At 32.3% G+C, this 23,713-nt stretch overlaps 1 protein-coding gene across 2 annotated transcripts; it reads left to right on the top strand.

The window, feature by feature from the left end:
* The first annotated feature begins 1,707 nt into the window (after positions 1-1,707).
* LOC132696821 (uncharacterized) lies at positions 1,708-23,098 on the top strand. Of its 2 annotated transcripts, none has more exons than XM_060661872.1 (5): positions 1,708-1,857; positions 8,797-8,929; positions 17,205-17,384; positions 21,120-21,344; positions 22,807-23,098. In XM_060661872.1, the coding sequence occupies exons 1-5, from the start codon at positions 1,723-1,725 to the stop codon at positions 22,962-22,964; spliced, it is 831 nt and encodes a 276-aa protein (XP_060517855.1). In that variant the 5' UTR covers positions 1,708-1,722; the 3' UTR covers positions 22,965-23,098. The 2 variants fall into 2 exon arrangements, with proteins under 2 accessions (XP_060517855.1, XP_060517856.1); XM_060661873.1 differs by having other exon boundaries at positions 1,835-1,963.
* The last annotated feature ends 615 nt before the right edge of the window (positions 23,099-23,713 follow it).

The following is a 23,713-nucleotide window of genomic DNA, read 5'->3' as shown; positions in this document are numbered from 1 at the left end:
AGTTGTAATCTTAAATCCTATAAAAAGCCAAATACCATTAGAGAAAATTGCTATATGGCTTTCAGCAATACTCTTAACGTCTTGCTAGGTGAAGACAGGATCTTAAAAATATTATGTTTCAGTTCTATGTTCAAATCTTTAGATTCCAAGTAAGCAAAGCAATTAAAATTAAAATAAATCCAAGTAGGCAGTGACTTAAAGATGGAAAATAATGCTATAATGAGTACTCATTTTACAAAATTCAATTAAATCTGTCCTAAATTTTGATACTTGTGTATTTCAATCAGTTGGCACCGTTACCACAAAAGGTTTATGGATAATATCCCTTATACAGCGATTTGTACATAAATGTGTTATTATTTGCATTCAACGCAGACATTTCCAGATATATTTGAAAAACTTGGCAACTAAATGTACAGTGTGTATGATCTAAAGAGAAGCAGTAAATTTTGCCAGCGTTGCATGATTTCGACGAAATTTTCTTAAGAGCACGTATATTAAAATAATAATTGCTGAAATCTGCTATGATTTTTATTGTAAGCAATGTAAACATTTTATTAACTTTTTTTTGACTATTATTCTTCTTGGACACTCTCAAAGACCGAATCTCAAATTTACTGTTTTATAACGATAAAATTCCAGAAAATTTCAACGTTAAGATTTTTTTTATCTTGTAAAAGGATAAGGGAACAAGAAAATTCAAGTAGTTCAAAATGTTGACGATGTTCTTTTCTATCTATCTACTAATAAACAATTAGTCTGGTAATGAGGATAACAAAACAAAGGTATTTTTTTTATGAATTAACTACAATACTTGGAATAATGAGTCGATTATATGATAAGAAAAGTTTGAGATTTTTTTGTAAATTTAGGACTATAACAATAAAAGTATTATTAGTAAATAAACAACGTAAACGCCCAAGTATTGGATATGTTGTTTTCTGAAAAACAATGCTTGCTTTGTTATTATAGTGAAAAAAAAAACGATTTTTGTAAACAATTGTTCCATTCCATTTTGACTTAAAATATGCGAGGACGCAAAAAGTTACGCTTAAAATTTCCCATCCGTCTGGGGAAAGACAGCGTCGCTATAATGTCATTTGACACAAACGATTGGAGCGCTATGACGCGGACGCATATATCATAATGCACCGTATAAAGCCACCTTAATAAAATATGCACACCTAATTACACTGGTATGAAGTCAACCAATAAAAAAATTCGTTGAAATGGTATAACACTGTCAAAATTTAATAGGAACCTCCAGGTAAAATTTAAACTACAGTGTGTTTATTTTATTTTAAAATAAAAAATCAACAATGTAGGACTAACAATAAATGTAGGGGTAACAATAATAATTTCAGCAAAAAATAAATACCGACTTAAATTGTAAAAATTATTATAAACAATGACTTGCGTGCAGCTACAACTCGTGTACATATTAAATAAATTAAATAAAACTAAATAACGACGTAAGTTTAAGTGCGTGCGGTTCCAGATCGTATGCGTGTTTATTAAAGCATAATAAAATTTAAAACTTGCGTTTACATTGACAATTAAACAACCATATCAATCCTTTCGTGCCAACACAAATATGGAAAGTTTATGTCTTTTCCCATTAACCGAACAAAAAAAATCTTCACATTTCTTCATCTGTTTTCAATGCGTTGCGAAAAAAGTACCATACATAATGTACCTATTCGAACTGAATCTGCAAACGAGATGCAATTTAACGGCAAGAAGCTGGCCGAATCGCTGCTGTACAGGAACCCCCCCAAACTGAAGAATCTCTTTACCAATATAAAGATGACTCTCACTCTCACCGTGAGATTTTGTGTTACGTTACCGTCCAACAAGGTAAGAATTCACGTGTGTGCTACTTTAAATATAAGTGGGTGTGTTACGACCAGATACGTAATAATATACATTTTCACCAATTAGGATTATCGGCGCGTCAGACACCGTAAGTGTTTTTGAATGTGTTGCCTTTCTGGCAGATACTGGTGATAAGAAGTGATTACCAAAAAAAATGTATTATTCCATACATTTTCAACTAACGTAATATTAGACTTTTAAGTATGTACGTGATTACCAGATTATGTAACCTAAGATAATTGTTTTTTTTATGGCACCGGTAATTTTGCTTGAAACACATGATTTATCACACCATTAAATTAGTAATGGCACTGGTATTTGCAATGAAAAATGTCCTCATACATGTACGCATCAACCTGAAAATGTATTTTTTGGAAAAACGGACTAATAATTTAAATGAAATTGTTCGTTGGGATCTCACCTGATTGTGAATTTTGAACTACTATTGACTAAAATATTTCTGCATCATAGGAGCTAATGATGTACCATTCTCGTTATTTGCTTAAGTGGAATTTTTTTGCTTGCTTCTTATCTGCCTTCTTACTTAATTAATTTCTAACCTTAAAAAACCAATCACATATTGCGAATTTGCATAAATCTTATATATTCTTTTATATTTTTAAAAGATTTCAATTTCGAAATTCAAATTTAAAAACGGTGTTAAACCAGTTTGATAGAAGAAAAAACTAGGATTCTAAAAAAATAAGAAATCTTTCCTATTTTTCAAAAAGAATAATTTTTTAAAAGTTTTTTTGACGTTCATTATTCTTCCAACAACTTCATTTAGTTATACAAGTTAAGTTGACTTGTTATGTGAAGCTACAAATTAATAACTTGCAGATTTTACTTTGATTGCATTAATCTTCTAAAACGGTTTGAACCTAAGAAGTGAAAAGTTATTTTTGCGCAAACAACGTTATTATAAAGCTAAATTATGATTGAAAATGGCTTAATAACCCAATTAAAACAACCTATAAAATGGGAAGAACCTCATGTATCATTTTGGGTATTGCTTTATATAAAACATCATTAGGTTCCTAAGCTGTGTTAGGCTACCTAGCTGTTTTATTATCAGATTATCAATCAGTTCAACTATTTGCGACTTAACCGTGTGACTTAAACTTAATTTATTTTTTCTACTCCCCACTCTCAAATACTCAACTACACGATACTTTAAAAAATCAGCTTCGAGTCATTTCGGTACTTTGGCCAGGGATTAAAAGCAATCTGATATTTTTGCTATATCTTTGTTCGTAACGGTCGTAGAAAAAGTATAGTATATTTCATAAACCCCTCGACTCGCTTTCCTTGTGACCAAACAAACTCCTACAGTAAAATTTTGTTGCATAATAATTATTTTACGTTGCTGCCCTTTTCGTAGAAAATAGTGTACCGGATTTTTATTTTAGGATAATAGTTTAATATCGATTGGGAAACGCCCTTTAAAATTCATTCATTACTTCCTTTTGGAAACTATAGCTTTTGAAATAGAGGTATTAATGTATTTAATAAGATTTAACATTAATCTCTGCTTTTAGATGAGAGGATCGGGTTTAGTCTTTTAATATTTTGACACTCCGTTTAAAGATGATTTTATGATTTGTTTCTTCTTCTTGTATGAGTGCTTTGGGTAAATAATCAATTAGGCAGTTATTCAAAACGCAACAATAGCTTTACGCTGTTACGACTATCATCCAATCAGTTTCTACGGTGACATATTCAGGAATATAGACTGACTAGAACCAATAGTCCCCTCTACATGTAAAACAAGCAAGTGCTTACGTGTTACGATATTGTTTGTTTATTGACCACAAAATGGTTGTTATTTGGTACTGTGAATGGTTCAACTTTTATTATATATACAAAGACCTGTCCAGCTCAAAATATGTATCGAGGATTGACAAAATTTGTACCGACTGATTCAATGTTTTTCAAAAAAATTACGTTATTTTCACGTACATTTTTGTTGTCAACTCCATAAATCATGGTGCTGTTAAAATTTATCTAATGTGAGAGAACCCGCTCATCAGGAGAGAGTATATATTGGAAAAATAGTTGTTGCTAATAAATTTGTTGAAATACCCGGCAACCAGTTATATCCATTGAGTCTTTAAAATATAGGTACTGTAAAAGCATATACCATTTTATGAAAACAAAAGAAGAAACAAAGAGCATAAATATACTCCGCTTCCCTGTTACCAAGTTGTAGAAAATATGTATTTGTACTAACAAAATATGGTTTTTAAGTTGATTAGTCTTTCACTTATGTGGCGTGATAGCATAACTAACTGCTATTATTTTCCCCTCAACAATAGTCGAATAACAAAATCATACTTATTAAATTGATGAAAATTTGACGAGAATTTGTTGTCACCTTGTATCAGAAGAGGTTGGCATTTCGCAAATAAGCGATAATTCTAGGATATAATAACAAAAAAAAACGAGCATCGTATTTAGGTTAGTCGTGATTTTCTAGGATAATTTTGTCAGTGTTGTCGTGACGTGGTATCCGGGTATTACATTTTCTTCATTCCGTCGCAATGGCCTTCAAAATTCTTAGAAAAAGGAGAGTTATTGGTTTAGTTTGCGGCAAAATATCAACGCGATGGTATTTGACATCCAAAAGATTTACTCGAAACACATCAAGGATGCACACCATCTTCTTATAAATTAAGTTTCAGCGGCTTTAAACTGCTATATTTTGTTTTTCCTGGAGCACAATATGCGAGTTGTTATTTAGTAAACCTGTAGCATAAAGCGTTTCGTTTTCTAGATACAGGGTATTATAGTTTTTTTTTGTTTTATCTGCATAATTTCGTAAATAATGCCGATTTCAGAAACAAGATTTTCTTTTTTTGAGGAAACACTACATACATATACATACATCTACTGCATATTACATGATGCAAGACTTTAATGTACATATATCAATATCAATTTGTATGAGTTTTTTCGTTTTTTTAAAACAATTTTATACAAATATTTAATAAGTATGAGCAGTATGATAATAATGAGCACCATTCCAGTTTAGATCGATTTCAAGGGCTTTCGCTTCCCCTAACTTTAGCTTCGAAAACGAGTGCTTTAATCTATCAATTAAATTAAGATTGAAGAAGGTACGGCAAACAAATAAAATAAATTATCATTATTTTTATTATAAAATATCAGGGAAAGTTTCTTCTTGAGCACAATCCAAAAGGGTGCCGTATTTAGTACCTATTTATAACTATAACCAGCCTTTTACGCCTCTTTGCGATAAGAATAAGAACTTAAAAAATATGTCGAGCAAACAAATGGGATATTTTCCAAGCTTCAATGACATCAAGGCACAGGATACCTCATGCTGCTCAATGCTGTGGAACGAAACAAGTTTGAAGCTTTTAGGTGCGAATAACTCAACTGATACCCGTTAGAGTAGATGCCTCCGAGGCAGCTCTTTATGTCGTCAGACACTTTGATGCGCACGAAGCTGCTTGGAATCATGTCAATGTTAACTTGATAGTTCACATTAATAAAAAGATGTTGTGCAATTTGGCCTCCTTAAAGAGAAAAAAACGAACGAAGATAGCTTTTGCAGCACAATAATTATTTTCGATTGAGATAACGCACACCAAATTGCAAAATTTCCCTCGCGTGTGGTGGATTATCGACGCTTCATTGCACAGAAACGTGAAACGAACCACGACCGTTTGGGAAATGCACGAAAAGCGTGCTTTTAACATTACTATTTTCTGATTTCAGGCTATACGTAATAGAAAAGACATTGTGACAAAAATACAACAATTTCAAGAAGTTCCAGGTTGCGAGGTGCATATTTATGCGTACCTTATAAAATTATTTTCAAATTAACACACTTTGTCCGAAGGGTATTAGAAGTATTAAAGTGCCATACAAATATAGCATTTTTAGATTTGACGATCAAAATACATATAAAAGTTTTGAATTTTTCAAAATCTAACGCCATTCCATTAATCAATATTTATTTAAACGTTTAAAATTATAAATTTTCTTTTTGGTTTAAACCTTTCTACGATCACTGTGTGTGCAAACTTTTGTAGACTAGGTGCACTACAAGAAAAACTTGTTTTAAAACACGTGGTTTTATGTTTTGATACTGAACTAAATGAGAAAATCTGAAATTTCGGCTGTGATATCGAGATCTATGTTTTTTGTGTTTTAAGGATTGCTATGAAAATACGAAAAAATGATGCTTGCTTCTCTGTTCGATTTTTAAGTCAATGCAATATGGTCAAATTTTCTTTCGGTCTTTGGATAGGTCTCCTTGCAATGTGTATGTGAGACAGTTAATGGTAATTTCTGTGAAGTTATATATGGATATGACTTCACAGAAATTAAAATGGAATAGCACCAAGGCATCACACAATGTTTTTCTAATTTTCGATATAGATGTATATAGTACTCTTTTTACCATTAGTAAAATATGTGCAGAGTATTTTAAATGAGGCTATATGAGCGCTAATAGCACCATAATAGTCCCTCTTAAGTTAAAATTTTTGTAAGTCTGATTTTCTGACCGCCGTTAACTGAATAAAAAACAAGGAAACGCTTATTGCATCTGACAAACATCTAGATACATTTCAATATAAAATCCGCCTTTAATCAATTATCAATATCATTGAAAGGACGACAGTGTCACATCTTCGGAATCTTATTTCGCGTACATAATTAAAGAAGTGTCTGCGGAAAGGTCAAGGCACAAATTAATTAAGGTTTTTTTTTTGAATAATTTTGTGTACCTACATACCGGGTCGTAAGATCCGGCTCCACACACCGTTAAGTGTATTTGATGACTATGTTTTAAATAAACCACAGCTTGCTAAGTTTATTTAAAAAAGACTTGGATGGAGAACCATCCATGAAAAATACCATATAACAGAATCAATTTTGAAGAGCGCAGCAACTTTTTGGCATAATAAAAAAATGCAATTTCAAATTAGTCAAGGTCATCTCAGTTTTTTATTAACCATGGGATTTATTAGATTATAGTTTTCTTTGGCCTTTCCGAAAATATACTGTTGTCTCTATCGTTTTCGCAAAAATTGCAGTTTAAAGAAAAATTTCATTGGACCGAATATAATAATATACATTTGCGTGAAAGTGGCATAAAGAAATATTAAAAGGTCAATTTTAGTTGGAACAACAATATCAATAATTTTCAATCTAGTGACTAAAATCCGCCTCAAATAGATACATTTTTTGTTACACCTAGATTGAGATTGAATATTTAATAAATTGTTTTTCTTTAAATTTATCGTAAGCACTCGTGTACGAAATAGTGCCGGATATTCATAAGCACTGTTTCTTAGCAGCACTACGTAACGTTCAATAATAATTAACACATTTGAGAAAAAATAAAAAATAGCACAACCATATGCCACATAAACACTGTTACTGTTAAGTATAAATGTTTCAAAGATTTCTCTTTTTTTTGGCGTGCATGGTTATTTGGAACAATCATCTTGTATCTCATTTGCAATAGATGACTAATTGCTGGAAATAGGTACTTATTATCCACAAGAATTGATTTAAAAAAAATCTAATCCTCGTTTTCGTAAGAATTGAACTATCCAACAAAAGCAAAGGCGCGCACGTATATTTCCGCTGATACATCATCACTGTTGGGATAAAAAGAAAGTTGTTCTGCTTCGGGCACCTACAAACTGAACTCTAAAAACATTGTGGCCTGCACCATAAGATTTATGAGATTCCAGATAGAAAACCAAGTTATTTTTTTATTTAACCGGCACTATTGGAGAATCTATAATTTAAGACTTTTTCAAGCGGTTAGTGGAAAAGTTGCGAAAATTATGAAACATATTACAGTTTAATCGCAGTAAGTTATAAAATTGATTTACATGACTTACATGACATTTGGAAAGCCAATAATTGTAATTAACTTTAGTTTTTGATTAAAGTATAGTTCCATTCGTTATGACATGTCTCATAGTTAATCCATTGATACGTTTTTTTTATTAAATTTTACTCAAGGGCAAATACGCAATTGAAATGGTACTGTCAAGTCTGTTTTAAAAAATTTAGACTATCAAAAATACGAACACTAAGATAATTTAAATTAATTTAAATTTTAACAAATTTTGAACCACCAACCAAACACCGAACACTTTTCGTCCGGCCTCGAAATGTAATGATTTTACAAAAATGTAGTTTAGAAGGAGTTAGAATTTGATAACAAAAGAAATCAATCTCTATAAAAAAACATACTCAAATACTTTAGCGAAGCTATTTGAAAATGATACAACATAAGTTTTCTGGGATATGAGGGAAATGTTCCTGTCAGAAAAGATAAATTTAATAAAAATGTTAGGGGATCTAAAGTTATGTTCAATACCCTCTTTAATACAAACTGTGGCATGCCATAGGTGTTAGGTATTCGGGTTTGCATTAAAAAAAGAGTTATTTAATAAATTTATAGGTTCAGTGTTTGCACTTGGACCGACTATTATCTCGCCAATTGCGAAACTCCTAAAACAAACTAATTATTAATCGCAACGCAGGCGGCACTCCCTATACTCGAGAAAGTATACGAAATTCGCTTTCTTCAAAATAACACGAAAACGTGTTTTAGGTTACAAAGAAATTGGGTACACTAATGTCGTGGAATTAATACAAGGATTTTTGGTGCAAACCCAATTTTTCTATTGTGTTTTTTAAATGACTGTCTAGCTTTTTTCTGACTAATTCTGTTTTGTACATGGAACCGCTAAGCCTGCTAAAAAATAAATGTATTATTGACCTACTATAGTAAAATATTGGACGTTATCAATTCCTGGTCGAAAAATGTGGTTTCTGTGTATTAGATCGCAATTAATCGTTGATTCTAAAATGTCCTCGCATCTTTTCCGATTTAACGAAAAATGAGTAAGAGTAATTTTGTTCCAGATGAAAATTGTTTGGATTGCACTAGTGGCATGCACAGCAACTCTAATCTGCCCGGTACTTAGTCAAACTAGGCCAGTATCAAACCGGCCAGGAAGGTTCCTTTCGCTGCCCAATCCACAGAAATGCGCAACCAGTAAGTATTTTTAGACATGACGCAGTTTTAGAAGACATTTTCTTACTCACCATAATTTTTCTTCAATAAAAAAAACTCATTGCCAGTCACCTTCTTTTTTACACAGCACGCATTTTTATAACATCGTGAAAAAACTGGCCATTTTAAAAATCCACATAAATCATTCGATGCTTAAAAAATAGAATTAGCTATTTTAGCAACGCATTTGTTCCAGGTGAAGAAAAATTAAATTTACCTTTAGAAAAAAAAACATTGTTCTTTTCTATATGAAATTTTTGTTTTTTTTTTTTTGTTACGAAAAATGAAAAATTGTCACGATGCGTTGGACATTCCCCTCACATCGAAAAATATCAGGAGGAACAAATAATTACTGTTTATGTGAAGTTGTCGAAAACATCGGCTTTAATGTGTATGAAGGCCTATGCTGATAATACTGGAACTTTTGAATTCACCATGAAAAAAATGTTGAGAAATGTTATTCAATATGCGCATGCGCGCTCATTTCTAATCTCCTTCAACCAATAACCCCTAGCGTCTTTCAACAACAAACATGGCCACTGACAGTTCGCAGATCGCTAGAAAGAAAATAACGCCAATTGCAGGTTAGAGTGGGAAATTTAACGGCATGCCCAGAAATATCATTGCCGCCTGAAGCGTATCAATTTGTAAGGTCCACTGGTAGCTATATGCATGTAACCGAAAATATGAGTTACTGGTTTCATATATTACCGCCTCCTCAACATCAGACAAGACTACAAATAACATAAAGAACTTTTGCCTAACCACACTTAAAAAGAAAGTAAAAACTCTATAAAAACTATTGATCTCAAACACTATAGTAATACTATTTCATTCATTTTACCGAAACGTTAAATATATCCATAAATTGCATTCTTCACTTCGATAGTAATCGAGGCCATGAATATTGTGTGATATATTCTTCTCTGCGTTTACATTATGTATGTATGTAAACCACAAAAAAGATGATGATGTCGTAACCGTCCGTAAAACAATTGAAACTTAATGTTCCGTGCAGGATGTGTTTTGTTTTTCCGGAACAGAGAGATCAAGGATTTTATTTTTTCTTCTTGAAGGTGAATTCTAATTTATTACTGATGCAAGTTTCTTAATATCCTTATTTTTTGAAAATATTAATAAATCGTTGAATTAATGGTTCGAATTCATGTCAATTTTGTCAAGTAGATAATCTTTTATTGAAATTAATTTGTTTTAATTTAATATTTGCAATGAGTATGGTAAATAATCTATTGTTATTATTATCATCTTTAGAGTCTTCACTATACTGAGACCAATTTTTGCAACAGTTTCTATGTATAATCAAGCGTTACAACACAAAACTCACTTCACGTGTAATTTAACGTACAATCTTCGCTTAATTGCGGATACTTTAAAGGTAAACTAACAAAGACATTAGAACAATCATGTGGCAACACTTGCATGATAATGTTTTAAAACATATAGGCATGAAATTTTATACAAATTAAATTATCCGTAATATATCTCTTGGAGGCATACTCGACATTTCAAGACATTAAGATATCTCTTCCCATCACTTAGTACATCATCGTGATTTCCGACTAAATTACTCGATTATTCTGTATTGCAATAAGTTTAAAATTTCTTTTCTTTATACGAAATCTCCCAAAAATAATGGATATTAAGGTCGGAGTCAGTTGAGGTCATTTCCAATAAAAAAACAGCTCTATAAACAAACGCGTTTAATCCTTCACGTTTTGGCGATGTTGCTTTTTATGAGTTTATTTTTCCTGAAGTGATTTAAACAAAAAATGCATTATTAAGCAAACAAAATTATTTCATTCAATAATTAAATCATTACTATAAATCTTGAATCCAAACATGGGTTAAATTAAATTCCTTTGCATTTTTTCTCTGAGAAACAAGGGTAAAAAACTATTTTAGGATTTTTGTAACCATGGATAAGAAAGCTGACGTCTTAAATAACCCTCCGTGCATAATTGAGAATTTTAGAGTAGGGAGTAGAAAAAAGATACTTAAACGCAATTTTGAAACAAATTCCAGATAATTAAAAGTATATCTATGTATTTTTAATAAAATTTTTCAACATTTTTGTAAAACAGGGCGTTCCCTACCGAATACCATGAAAATGCAAAAGTTAAAGATTAAAATTTACTTAAAAAATTATTGATGTGCCATATTTATATTAACATTAGAATGTCATGATCCTGTCATTTAAGGTATTCAGTCGTCCTTGAAAGGTTAATCTACTGGCTTAAACGTAAGCTAGCATATTCATTAGTTTGTAATTCAAACAAATAGGCAGACGGTCCATTTAACTTATACTTATTTACATTTCCGTCGATAAAATGCAGGCTCGTTGGGTAATCCTAATTAAATCTGAAGAGCACTGAAACAGGTCACTAACAGTCAGTCAAACCTAAACATAGCGAATACCTACTTAAGATACTTTCACTTCTAAAGTAGTATACGAATTTTAATGTGGCGAGGATTAGGCAAATAATGAGAAATTATGATAAGATCTGGTCATTGTTAAACATATTTGCCAACTTTTAAGTAATATGTACCTCACACAATTCAAATATTTTATTTCGATGCAACAGGTCAGCTTCAGAAACGTGTCATGGGAATATTGACTCAATTGTTTCTACACGAATTCAAAAAGCTGACAGCAATAAACCATACAATAAGCGTAAAAATTTGTACCATGGTGCCTACTAAACCAGAAAATGTTAGATTAAAATTGACAAGGCTTTGAAAAAGCACATTCTTTTTAGATGTCAGAATGTCCACTTATAACTAACGAAAAAAGTATCATACTTAAACTATTTAAAAAGCTGTTTCATTTTTTACAAATAAAAACGTCCACAATTGAACCTAAACATGAGAATAAAAGCCCATGGGTGTGAGTCAAGGTGTCCTGGCAATGAAAAAGTGCACAATTGTCTTAAATACACCATGTAAAGAGAACATCCCTTCAAATTTCAATTAATCCCAGTGTTTGCCAAGCAGATATCAACGAGATCTGGCGTCTGCTCAGGAATAAAGAATTATTATTGTAGCAACAGTTGAGTTTCGATATACCATCTAGATGTTGAGAATAGTGAGAAGGCTGACAAACCCACACAATTAAATGTCGGGTATGGTCTGTTCATAGATATAAGAAAGTGACCAATTGCTTTTGAATGGGAATATCCAAGGGTGGTCATTAATGCAACAAGATTATTACCTAAAATTTCGTAATTTAAATTCAGGTAAACTTATGGTCCGTAATAGAAAATAATTTTATACCTACTTGAGTTTAATATTCTTTGGTTTGGTATACTACTTAATTTAAGTTTATTAGTAATCATTCTTATTTCGTGTGTGTGTTGAATCGCGTGCGAATTATGCAAAATATGTGCGAGTCTAGTGTATCTCCCTCCCGAATGTAGAAAACACTATTCTATTGAGACTAAGGAAGTTATAAACAATGTTTATTTGACTCTCATTGAACGTGATGCCAGCAAGCAAGCATCTTTAGAAGAAACGGCCACATTGACGAAAATTCCAACATCAACTGTATGGAAAATTGTGAATAATCCGATTTCAGCGAGAAAAAAAAGAAGCGATGCTGACATTGTCTAGAGTGTAGATGAAAGTGATCAAGATATAATACGGCGTAAAATTTACCACTTATACCGGGAACAAAGCGTGCCTACATTAGATATCTTCATTAGGAGGCTTGAAAAAGATGAAACCGGTGTTAAATGTGGCAGAACTACCTTATGGAAGTGTAGTCAACACATGGGTTTTAGATTTTAAAAAATTGACAAAAGGCAAGTTTTAATGAAATCTTTTAGAATTCGGACTATCTAGAAAAAATTAGGATTTACAGAGAACCACAAAGGTCAATTATTTACTTGGATGAAACCTGGTTCGACACTTATGATACCCCGGAAAAGGGTTGGGTTGACTCAACTGATAAGTGTAAAACAAACGCGCCATCAAAAAGAGATAAAAGAATAACTACTTTGCATGCTGGCTCTAAAGATGGTTGGATTCCAAATGGACTTTCTCTGTTTGTGAAAAATATTAAAGATTCTTCTCTGGATTACCATGAAGACACCACCGCTGATTTATTTGAAAGTTGGTTTAGAAACAAACTAGTTCCAAACATTCCTCCTAATAGCGTAATTGTAATGGACAATACAAGTTATCACAGTAGACAGTTGACTAAAACCCCTTCCTCATGTGACGCAAAAGCAACAATCCAAAACTACATGTATAATAACGAGATTTATTTTCACGAAGATTATACCAAAAAGCAATTAATTGAGGTTCTACTAAGCTTGAACCTACAAAAGGAATACGTCTGTGATAATTATGCAAAAAATCTAGGGCATACAGTTTTCAGGCTTCCACCTTACCACTGTATATTTAATCCCATTGAATATGTTCGGCACCAACTGAAATCTGCCATTCGTCGTAACAATGTTTTTCCCCGTGTTGACTCCAATGTCTAAACTTATAGAAACCGAAGTTTTTAACATCCCTCCACAAAGTTGAGCAAATTCTGTTAAACATATAGAAAAAGCAGAACAATCGTATATCCAAATTGCAAATAATATAGAACAAATAATAAGTAGAACAGGCGATGATAGCGATAGTGATATTGATATATTATGTGAACAATTTTAAGTAATTTAAGTAGGTAATAAAAATAATTTGTAATTTTATTTTAGATTTCAACATAAATACACACATAAATAAATAATATTGTTTAGTATCTTTCCTAACAAAACCCCAAATAATTAAATTCTAAGCAAAGTACAGACCTGTTCGGCCATATTTCATTCTTACAGCTTGCCCGGGTCTTTCCTTAATTCGTATCAGTTAGTCACTTTCTTATGTCTAAGAACGGGGAGAGAAGAGGAAGAGGGAGCTTAATAAAGGACTCTGGAAGCAGTTAATCGAGAAAGTCTACTCGAACTCAGGTAGTCGAGAGTCCTAATTGGGACATTCTTATGACAGAGGTACTTGGGGAGTTACCATAAAAGAACGAACACGCAGAATAAATATTATAGGAACTATAAAAGGTCGCAGAATTTGTCTAAGGTCTAAAAAATCCTCCAAGTAAAGTACTAGGACATCGCATCAAAATTCGCTGCCCCTGTCCCCCCAAAATTAAAATATCCGAAATGTCAGGACCAAAGTGGTGGAAATATTTAAATTTTAGTTACGTCATAAAAAAAAGGGATGAGTAATATCTAAGCTAGAAATTTGTATCTTTAATGGTTTTTAATAGTTATCATATTATGATTCTGGCTGTCAGTAAGTTAAGTTTGTTTGATATACCAGAAATATAGTGCTTTTACAACCGATCCCGTGATTAACTTTGCCTACTGTTATTACTCCAAAACCGCAGCCCCTTATAGAACACCCTGCCGAGCAGACCATTCCAGGACCGTCCTAGGAATTTATCTACCTACACTAACAAGCGGGATTTACGTATGTTTTCAATCTTTTTTGCAATGCAATTCTTGATACATGTACATAAAAAAAATAGTACAAAGTAACAATTTATTACATTCTATTTCATTACATTACATAATAATAATAATAAAGTATCAGTCACTTAAAAAATCGTCACTGTCGTCACTTAGTTGAATGATCAACTCCGCCACTAATCGTTCTCGATAAATATTTTCTTCTCCATAATATATACGAACATATTGCAATTTAGATTAAACTCTTAAGAACGATACATACCAGCTGATGTTAAAATAAAAAAATAGTGCTTTCAGGACAGTTCAAAGGAATCTTACAACTAACTAACGTTGGACGAACTTTAACACAACCTCAAATACACACCGCAAAGTACGAAAAAACCTTGACCTCGCATAGATTTCTGGCAGTGATTCCACAAATTTTTTGAAAGACTAAAATAAACGACTTTACAGCCAAAATCACGATTTGACAAGACTTCTTTAAAATCCCTACAAAATATTCCGTTTCCAACTGCAAAATCTAATGCTAGACATACATATTCGAATCATTTACGACCCCAACGAATTCTATGAACGAATTCTGTGAAGAAAAACAGAAAGCACGATGATTTTTACGACATGCGAATACGTGCGAAGTTTACGCAACTTGGGATAGATCCGCAATAAATAATTATTATTAATAGATTCCATTATGTATTCGGTGCATTTATTTAATTACCGTGTATGCGGAGGACCCTTCAAGGTTGTATTGATAATTCGAATGACTCAATGGCAGCAGTAATTATTGTATATAAACTGAACATCTTCGTTAGCATTACTAAATGTCATAAACATAATGGAAGCTGAAATATACGTACTTCACCGTGCGCTATACAAAAGAAGAAAAATATTATTTGCATAGATTGGCTCTTGGACATGGTGATAAACTACATAATTCTGGAACGGAATCAAACATTATGGCTAAAAGAATCACTACAAAACAAGCCTGCAAAGCAGAGAAGTAGATCACACTGTATCTATATTTGTCACAACGACAATAACATGCGAAATTTATTTTTTCACACCCTAAACAAATGAAAGATGAAATAATTTGGAAAATAAATACCCAACACGAGTATTAGATAGATATATCATATACATGGTGAACCGAAAAGATTTTTTATTTTCGCTCTTGATTTCTATAACACAAGGTGTTAATAGTATATTATGCAACAAGTGCGGTAAACGGCGTTTGACTCACGAGTTTATTTGACGTGAGTGTTTAATAAACGAGTGACTTAAAAAGTTTACCGAACATGTTGCATGCTATACTTTTTCTACGACCAATAGTTTTTGGGTACATTCTCGCAAAACAACACAAATACATTCACTGACATTACCGTCAGTATTCACAAACGTGAAAATTCAAGGGGTAGGAAATATCTCCGAAAATATCTGATTGCTCCCAAACCCGTGCGGTAAAATCCCGGAAACGTCCGAAGTGGCTCGGATCCGTGGGAAACGAAACTGACTTGGTAAAGTGACGCTTCCCGTACGCTAGATCGGTGTGTAATTAGGCATTTTACAGACGGGAGTAGAAAAATATTATTTTTGAAAAAAATGTTTCTTATAAATCTCGCATTTTTTCATTTATTTTGTTTTTTATTAGCAAGAGTCTACTGCAAAATGTTTCCTGTTGAGTTACATTTCTTATTTAAATTTTGTAAGTAAAAGCAGCATACCAGCAGAAAAATGAGGTGTCATGTGCCCTATCACCTCCTAATTTTTTCGATGACCGCCTATAGTCGAAATAATATTTCCTCCTTTTTATTTTTGGTAAACATTGTGATTTTTGCGACATTTTATCATTAATCTTCGACGTTAATAGTACTTCTATTATTATGCTAAATATTTTGACTAGAAATGAGAAAAGTGAAACAGGGTTTTCCGTAGATATTTTAAGTTGTCTATTCTGCGTTTTTAGTTTAATAAAAGTAGGTCTAATGTTTATACTTAAGAAGTTTTTATTATTGTCAATTAAAATTTAAAAAAAATCTTATTTACCAGTAGTCATTTTTAAAATTTTGTAATTAACCTGCGATATCTTAAAAACCAAAAAATAAACAAGAGCGAAATAATTATGCGAAGTAAGGGGGATTTATTATACGAAATAAGGCGTACATAAGAAAAATGTGCGGAGGTAATAGGGTACAGGAACCTCCATTTTTATGCTGGAATATAGTTTTCATTTACAAATTTTAAATAAAAAGTATAACATAACAGGAAAATTATGCATACCAAGTTTCAACAAAAGTTATGAAAGTATTTTTTTAAATAAACTTTAACGCCCTTTATTATAGAAATCGGGCATCAAAATGAAAAATAATATAATAGAAGTCCCAGTATTTTCACACAAAATCTCCCATGAACGGATTAACTCATCTTACCGCCTTGCAAGATATTTAATGCGATAATTAACACCGAAGTCAAATTATAGTTGCGTTGAAATTCCACAAACGTAACGATCATCTCCTATTAGAATTGTCGAAAATCCTTCGCAAAGAATATAAATGAAAATCTCCGTAACAATCGGTAATTATACAGAAGGATGTTAACTTAATTAACATTGGTGTCATGGCGATATAGTCGACGGTAAAATAATCCTCAAATGGTCATTACTAAAAATAGAGACGGATTATTTATATTTTTTATTAGCAAGAGTTTACTGCAAAATGATTGGCAACCTTAAAAAGATGTCTTCCAGTCCTATTATTTTCTTCTGCTTTTAGGACCGAAACAGTTTTTCTTTAGGGGGCACAACTATTTTTTTACGGGTCACGTTCCGGCACTGGCTAACAGAAAAATGGACTGGCTAGATGGACGAAATCTATGTCGCGAGTACTGTATGGATCTAGTCTCGCTGGAGACACAAGAAGAAAATAACATGATCTTCAGGCTGATTCAACAAAGTACGTATATAGTGACGCATTGTTTTAATTTTTGAAAATGTACTCTCTAATTAGTGGTATTTTTTTCTTTAGTTTCTTTAGTAGTCTTTTTTCTTAGTTTTGTAGTATTGGTTTGTCTATCAATATTGTAGGTAATCTATATGAGAATTTTATATCATGCAACAAGTGCGGTAAACGGCATTTGAGTCACGAGTTTATTTGGTACAAGCGGAGCGCAGCTGAGCGAGCGTTTAATAAACGAGTGACTTAAAAAGTTTACCAGACGTGTTGCATACTATAATTTTTCTACGACCGTTAGTTTTATATAATCCGCAGGTGCTATATGTCCGCAGATGCCAATATACTCCAAAATTGTAAAAAATCTGCAATAAGTGGAGAATCCAAAATATATAACAACGTTAATAAACGCCACTTTAGACATGAGCGGAATGAGTGTTTAATAAACCATTGAGATAGAAAAATACATCCACTTAGTGACTGTCAAAACTGACAACCCATCAGTGTCTTAAATCTGCGCAAACATACGCAAATCCGTGACTAAAGTACCGGAAATGTCGAAAGTGGCTCACCAGAAAGATTTATTTTGTTGTTGTGCTCCACATACATTTGTAGCTGTAGACCGTGATGGATTCAGACGTCTCCATTACAATTGTTTCTTTTCGACCTTATCTAGTCAAGTTTGATCAAGGTTCACAAATTATCTTACTGCACATTTGGTTAGTATACTGTCCTTTTTACACTAGAATATTTGAAACCAATTACAAATACTACATAGCTGGCAGCTTGTCATATGTCATAATCTATGGAGTTATAATGAAAAACAAATTACATTATTGGTATTAGTTACTTTTAGCGGTAAAACTTTGTAGATATTACCTGCATAATGGTCTCTTTAAATAAAAGAAAATACCTGTACATTGCCACCTCACTTGAGAGTTCATCACTTTTAAAATCATTCAACCTTCACTTACGGTCGCTTCGCAATTGTTTTTCTATTTAGCTACATGGTGAAATAAAAAAAGCAGGTGCTTTAATCATATACATAATTTCTTTTTTGGCTTATTAAGGTCCTTGCTACTTCTTAATATTCATTAAGAATAGAATTAATGACAGCATCTCTGAAAGTGAAGCAGAATAAATTTCCCTTGTTTTATTATTGTCTTAAGTTTGTGTAGGTTTTAAGATAATTATTGATATCAGTAAAAATCACGAAATATCTATCTAAACTATCAGAGGATTCATTCATTCTACTTGGCTCTAATAAATTTGAATACCTATGAACAAAATTGTTTCTTTCATAAAATTGGTTTATTCCAAAAACTTTTTGATCCGAGGACACAAGTAAATTATTATACGTAATATCTATATTAATTTAAGTTTCTGTTGCCTATACTGATGGTCACGTTTGACTAAAGAATAGATAAAGATAGCTTTATTTCCATAAGACTTGATTTACAAGTGTTGGAAAAATTATCTTAGTATAATTAGTAAATTAATAATAATAATAATAATAAGTAATACTCATGGATAAATAACAAATATATAAACAATAACAAACAACGAATACGTATTAAAAGGTATCACAACAAAGAAAATCCTTAATATTGTAATAGGCGAGACGTAGCAATTTGTCTTTAAGAGTGCATTTGAATTTTGTTTGACTAGTTATCTCCTTCAGTTCGATAGGCAATTTATTATAAATTTTTACAGTCAAAACAAAGGGACTATTTGCTGTAAGAGACAGTCGATGTGTAGGTATTTTTATGTTAAGATTCGGTCTTAAACTGTACTGAATATCTGAGTTTTTTGAGGGCATATAAAGATTAGAGTTACTTTTTACGTACGTGGCACAATTTAGTATGTACATACTAGGCAGTGTCAATAAAGAGTGTTGTGGAAATAGGTTCCGACATGAAAAATTCCAGGGCTTAAACAGTATAGTCCGTAAAATGCGTTTCTGCATCCTAAAGACTTGCTCCGCACGTGGGGAACCTGCCCAACAAACCAAGGTGTAGTTGAGACACGAATAGACATACGAAAAATAGTACATTTTTAACAAGGGGAAAGACACCTAATGGCGGAGCCTCCATATGACAAAGCAGTAAACAGAAAGTTTTCTGAGAATGTGGTCCACCTGTTCGAACCAGGAGAGTCTCGAGTCTACAGAAACTCCGAGGAATTTTTTTTTACTTTTATTCAATATCAATTTGTTAATTTCTGCATAATGTTTCATTTGCTCAACCGTTGTCTTGGTTGCAATGCTAAGTTGCTCAGACGATGCTGCAGCGCTGAATACTTCTTAGTGACAGACAAAACTATATTACTAACTTCTGTACATAAATATGGACTTAAATACATGCCCTCTGCAAGAGCTACATTTAGCGAGATCGTATTTTTATGTGGTGAAAACATATTTTTCAAACTATTGGCTAAATCGACGAAAAAATTGTTAAAACAATTTGCAGCCGAAGTCATATTAGTAACTTTTTCCCCGTCTATATCAAAAAAAAATCCGGTGTTTTTGTGGCACATTTTAATTCGTTATTTATTATTTGCCACGCGGAACGCGATTTGTTGTCGGAATTCAAAAGACATTGATCATTAAACAATTTTTTAGCTGCATATATGTGCTTTTTGTGAACTTTTTTTAATTGTTTATAATACAACATGAGGCCTTCCTTATTTGGGTTCAAGGTGGCGAATTTATATAAGTCTCTTAGTCTCACACCCGTTGAATAATATCCCTTGTTAGTCACGGCTTATCCTTATAAGGTATTCACTCTATATTTCACTAAAGGAAATGAACAATTAAATGCCCCTACAAAGAGTTCATGAAATGTATTAAATTTATTGTCAAGTCAATAGGGAACCTAATACAAATTAGACACAAAATTGGCATAAAAAATCCCACAATATTTAAAACAACTCTATAATTATACCGCTCTTAAATTTGAGGTACTTTGTTTTCGTAATTTTCGATCCTATGAAGGAAATACGCTGCGAGGGGACGCGATATATGAGCATAACCACGTATAGTGCTTTCACAGATAAATGGTTTTAACCCAATGGTAATAAAGTGATCAATTGACATTATCAGTGGGTGGGGCTAAAATAATGATTTGAAAAGTTAATAAATAGAAAAGCTTTTTTTACTTGGAAGCTTTTTATACTTAAAAATCTAGTATTAATTTCTTACGAAATGTATTATTGCGTTGTGGTTTTGTTAAATATTGTTTTTAAAAACATCGTTAAATTTCGTCCGATATTAAAGAAAAAGATGCCAAATAGAAATGTAAGAACTATTTATAATTCAGTACTTAATAGATGACTTAACGCTAGTGCTGCTGCAAATGAATTATGTAATTTCGCAAAGATACGTAGGCAGCTTTTGCATTTCATTAAATTAATTGCATGCCAGTATAATTCTTTTCTTTCCACTAGTGTAGTCCGACCCTGCACTAGTTTATAATGTATATATGTTGAATTCATTTTTCTTGATTAAATGGTTTTGTAGTGGCAGAGTAGGTTTCTTAACTATTGTACGTTTATCTGATTTAAATTACGCGGCATAAAGAATTTAGGAGCATATAAGAAAAAATTTTGGTCTTATTTCCCAACTTGTAACTGACTTCAAATTATTTAATATGGTCTCTACATTTTTTTAATCGGATAACAATTAATACTATAGCAGCTGGCGTTTTTCGTGTACCATTCTATATTTCGTAAAAATTTCAGACGACGTTCCATACATTTGGACCTCCGGTCGTCTTTGTGACTTTAAAGGCTGCGAAAATAGGGCCGATTTGGAGCCTAAAAACGTTTACGGTTGGTTCTGGTCTGCAAATAGGGAAAAGATGGCGCCCACCAATCAGGTACCGCCCGGATTTAGTTACAATCCTTGGTCGTCGACGGGACACAAGAAACAGAGACAACCTGACAATGCCGAATTTGATATTAACGGTAAGAAAGACAAAATACCTTTAAACCGCAGACGAATTATGGACAGTATGGAAAGTATAGACGCAGTCCAACTAGCTTCAGGGAAATTAGAATGAATTCCGCTAGTAATTCCAAAGGTAGTAGGCGTCTGGGGCTCAGTTTTCATAGAAAATATTATATCTGTTACTGTATAAGCTGTTTTTCGAAAAAAAATTTAAATATCGCTGCAAATTTTGGTGGCGGAAAATTTTGTGTAGAATTTAGTGGTGTTTTTACATATAAAGGGCACTTAAAAAATAAGTGTTTCAACGGACAAAAATATTTCGGGTGAAAGCGACGGTGAAATTAAACAAGTCACTCGGCGTAAAACTCAACGAAAGTAAAAATTTATTTCGTCTAATATTAACTATTTACACTCCACTATTCAATATAGATATGTTATATATAACATGTACTGCTATAAGTCGATTATTTGTATTCAAGCTCCAGCTCCACTTTTTCAAATGCCAGGGTTTGGCGCTTCACTTTTATTGAATCCAGCACCAGTTCAGGACGTGGATGGAATATTCCAACCGTTTTCTCGAGAAGGGAGTTCTTACAACGTAGGCAGGGCCAGGGCAGGACCCAGCCTATTCGGCTCGCTCATCAAAATAGAGCACACTTGATATTTTGTTTGAGTGCTATTCGAAATACAGAGTTTTTACCCCTTCAAACAAAGGTGGATTCGGTCCATAAAATCAGATCTGAAGTGGAATTGAAATAGGTTTATGTGTCGTGGAGCTAACAATTTTTAAAAACGCAATAAAAAACCTCTAACTCTGAAATGGTCTCAGATACCTATGTCGAGTTTTTACCCTGACACCTTTCATTTATCTCTTTTAGGAGGTGGAGTTTCCCTTTAATAGTATTCAATTTGTCCCACCATGCACACCCTTCCCTCTTCAATCGGATAAATCACTACTCATTATTAAAAGTTTCTTCGCGTCTAACTTTTTTTTTTCGTTCAATTATTATTCAATATACAATACTTCTTCTTAGAAAAATTGTTTCCTATATTGATGTATGTTCTTTAAAAAAGAAATAAAATATAAATCAGAATAAATTTATATTTTCTCTATTACATTTTTGGTGAGTCTCCCCGAGTTACACGGGGGCTTTAGTTTATATTTTATCTGAAAATGTTATAAAGAATGCAGAAGAAACACGACAAAGTAATGTTGTATATTCAGCATAATTAATTTTAAAAATATCAATCAAATTTATTACATCTAAACTGCAAATTATAAAGTAGTATTTGTGAGACGGAGCACAATGTATTCATTCAATCATTATCATTTCTAGCTATTAATAAGAAACCGTTAATAATACAATAATCAATCATCAATAGCTTCGAAAAATGCAAGGGACTCTTGACATTGACCATTGTCGTAAATAGTGAGAAAATAAGAACGAGAATTACCACGTATTTATTTGATAATTGCAGGAACCTCGGAGTCTTGCCTCTCCATTCTCAACAACGTATATAACGACGGTATCGCGTGGCACGATGTAGCTTGTTACCACGAAAAGCCGGTCGTCTGCGAAGATTCGGACGAGCTATTAAATTACGTGGCTTCGACGAATCCCGGACTCCGTTTATAAGAGACCAGATGAAAGGAAGAATTTAGAATAGTCCTCCCTGTATATTTTAACTTAAATTTTAAATTAATTTTGCTGTAAAGATTCGTTTCGACGCGTTGTAAGTCCAAATGAATTAAAAGGGTTTTAGTAACATTTTTACTGTTTTATTTTTAATTACCTTATAAAAACCTTACTTAAGACAAAATATTTGTTAGTTATAATATAGAAAATAACTACGCGTCTGTTTAAGAAAACAGAGCGATAAAAATAACCGACCGATTCGAGTTTTCATTAGACGCACATGGCACAGAGTGTAATCTATCTTTAATTCTAAATAAAATAGCATTATAAAACAGTTTTCATTAGAAAAAATGATGTTCACAATTATTTTCATTTTCATTTTAATTGTTATTTTTACTATTACTAAAACTAAATTTGTTCAACAGAGCATTTTCTACAGGGCAAGTAAAATTTTAAAGGATTCCTTATGGGAAAAATTTACAGCTATTGTTAGGTCTGCAAAAGTCATTTTTAACATAAAATGTTGAATATCTCTGAAACGGTGAAATTTAAATATGATGTACATAAAACATAGAATTAGAAATATAATTTTCTGGGGAATACAAAAAGGCAATAATATATTTGATATAACAAAGTTGACACCCAGTTTCAGTATATCCGGATGGGTCGCTACCTTGAAAATATTTTAGACGAATTGTCCCCACCAACATTAGTTTAATTCAAAATTTTCAAATTTTTGCTACTTATCG

Source organism: Cylas formicarius, unplaced genomic scaffold (assembly GCF_029955315.1).
Source record: "Cylas formicarius isolate icCylForm1 unplaced genomic scaffold, icCylForm1.1 PGA_scaffold_1__22_contigs__length_36826433, whole genome shotgun sequence".
Taxonomy (NCBI): Eukaryota; Metazoa; Arthropoda; class Insecta; order Coleoptera; family Brentidae; genus Cylas; species Cylas formicarius.
Note: the sequence above shows the minus strand (reverse complement) of the source record. Positions and strands in the feature narration are given on the sequence as shown.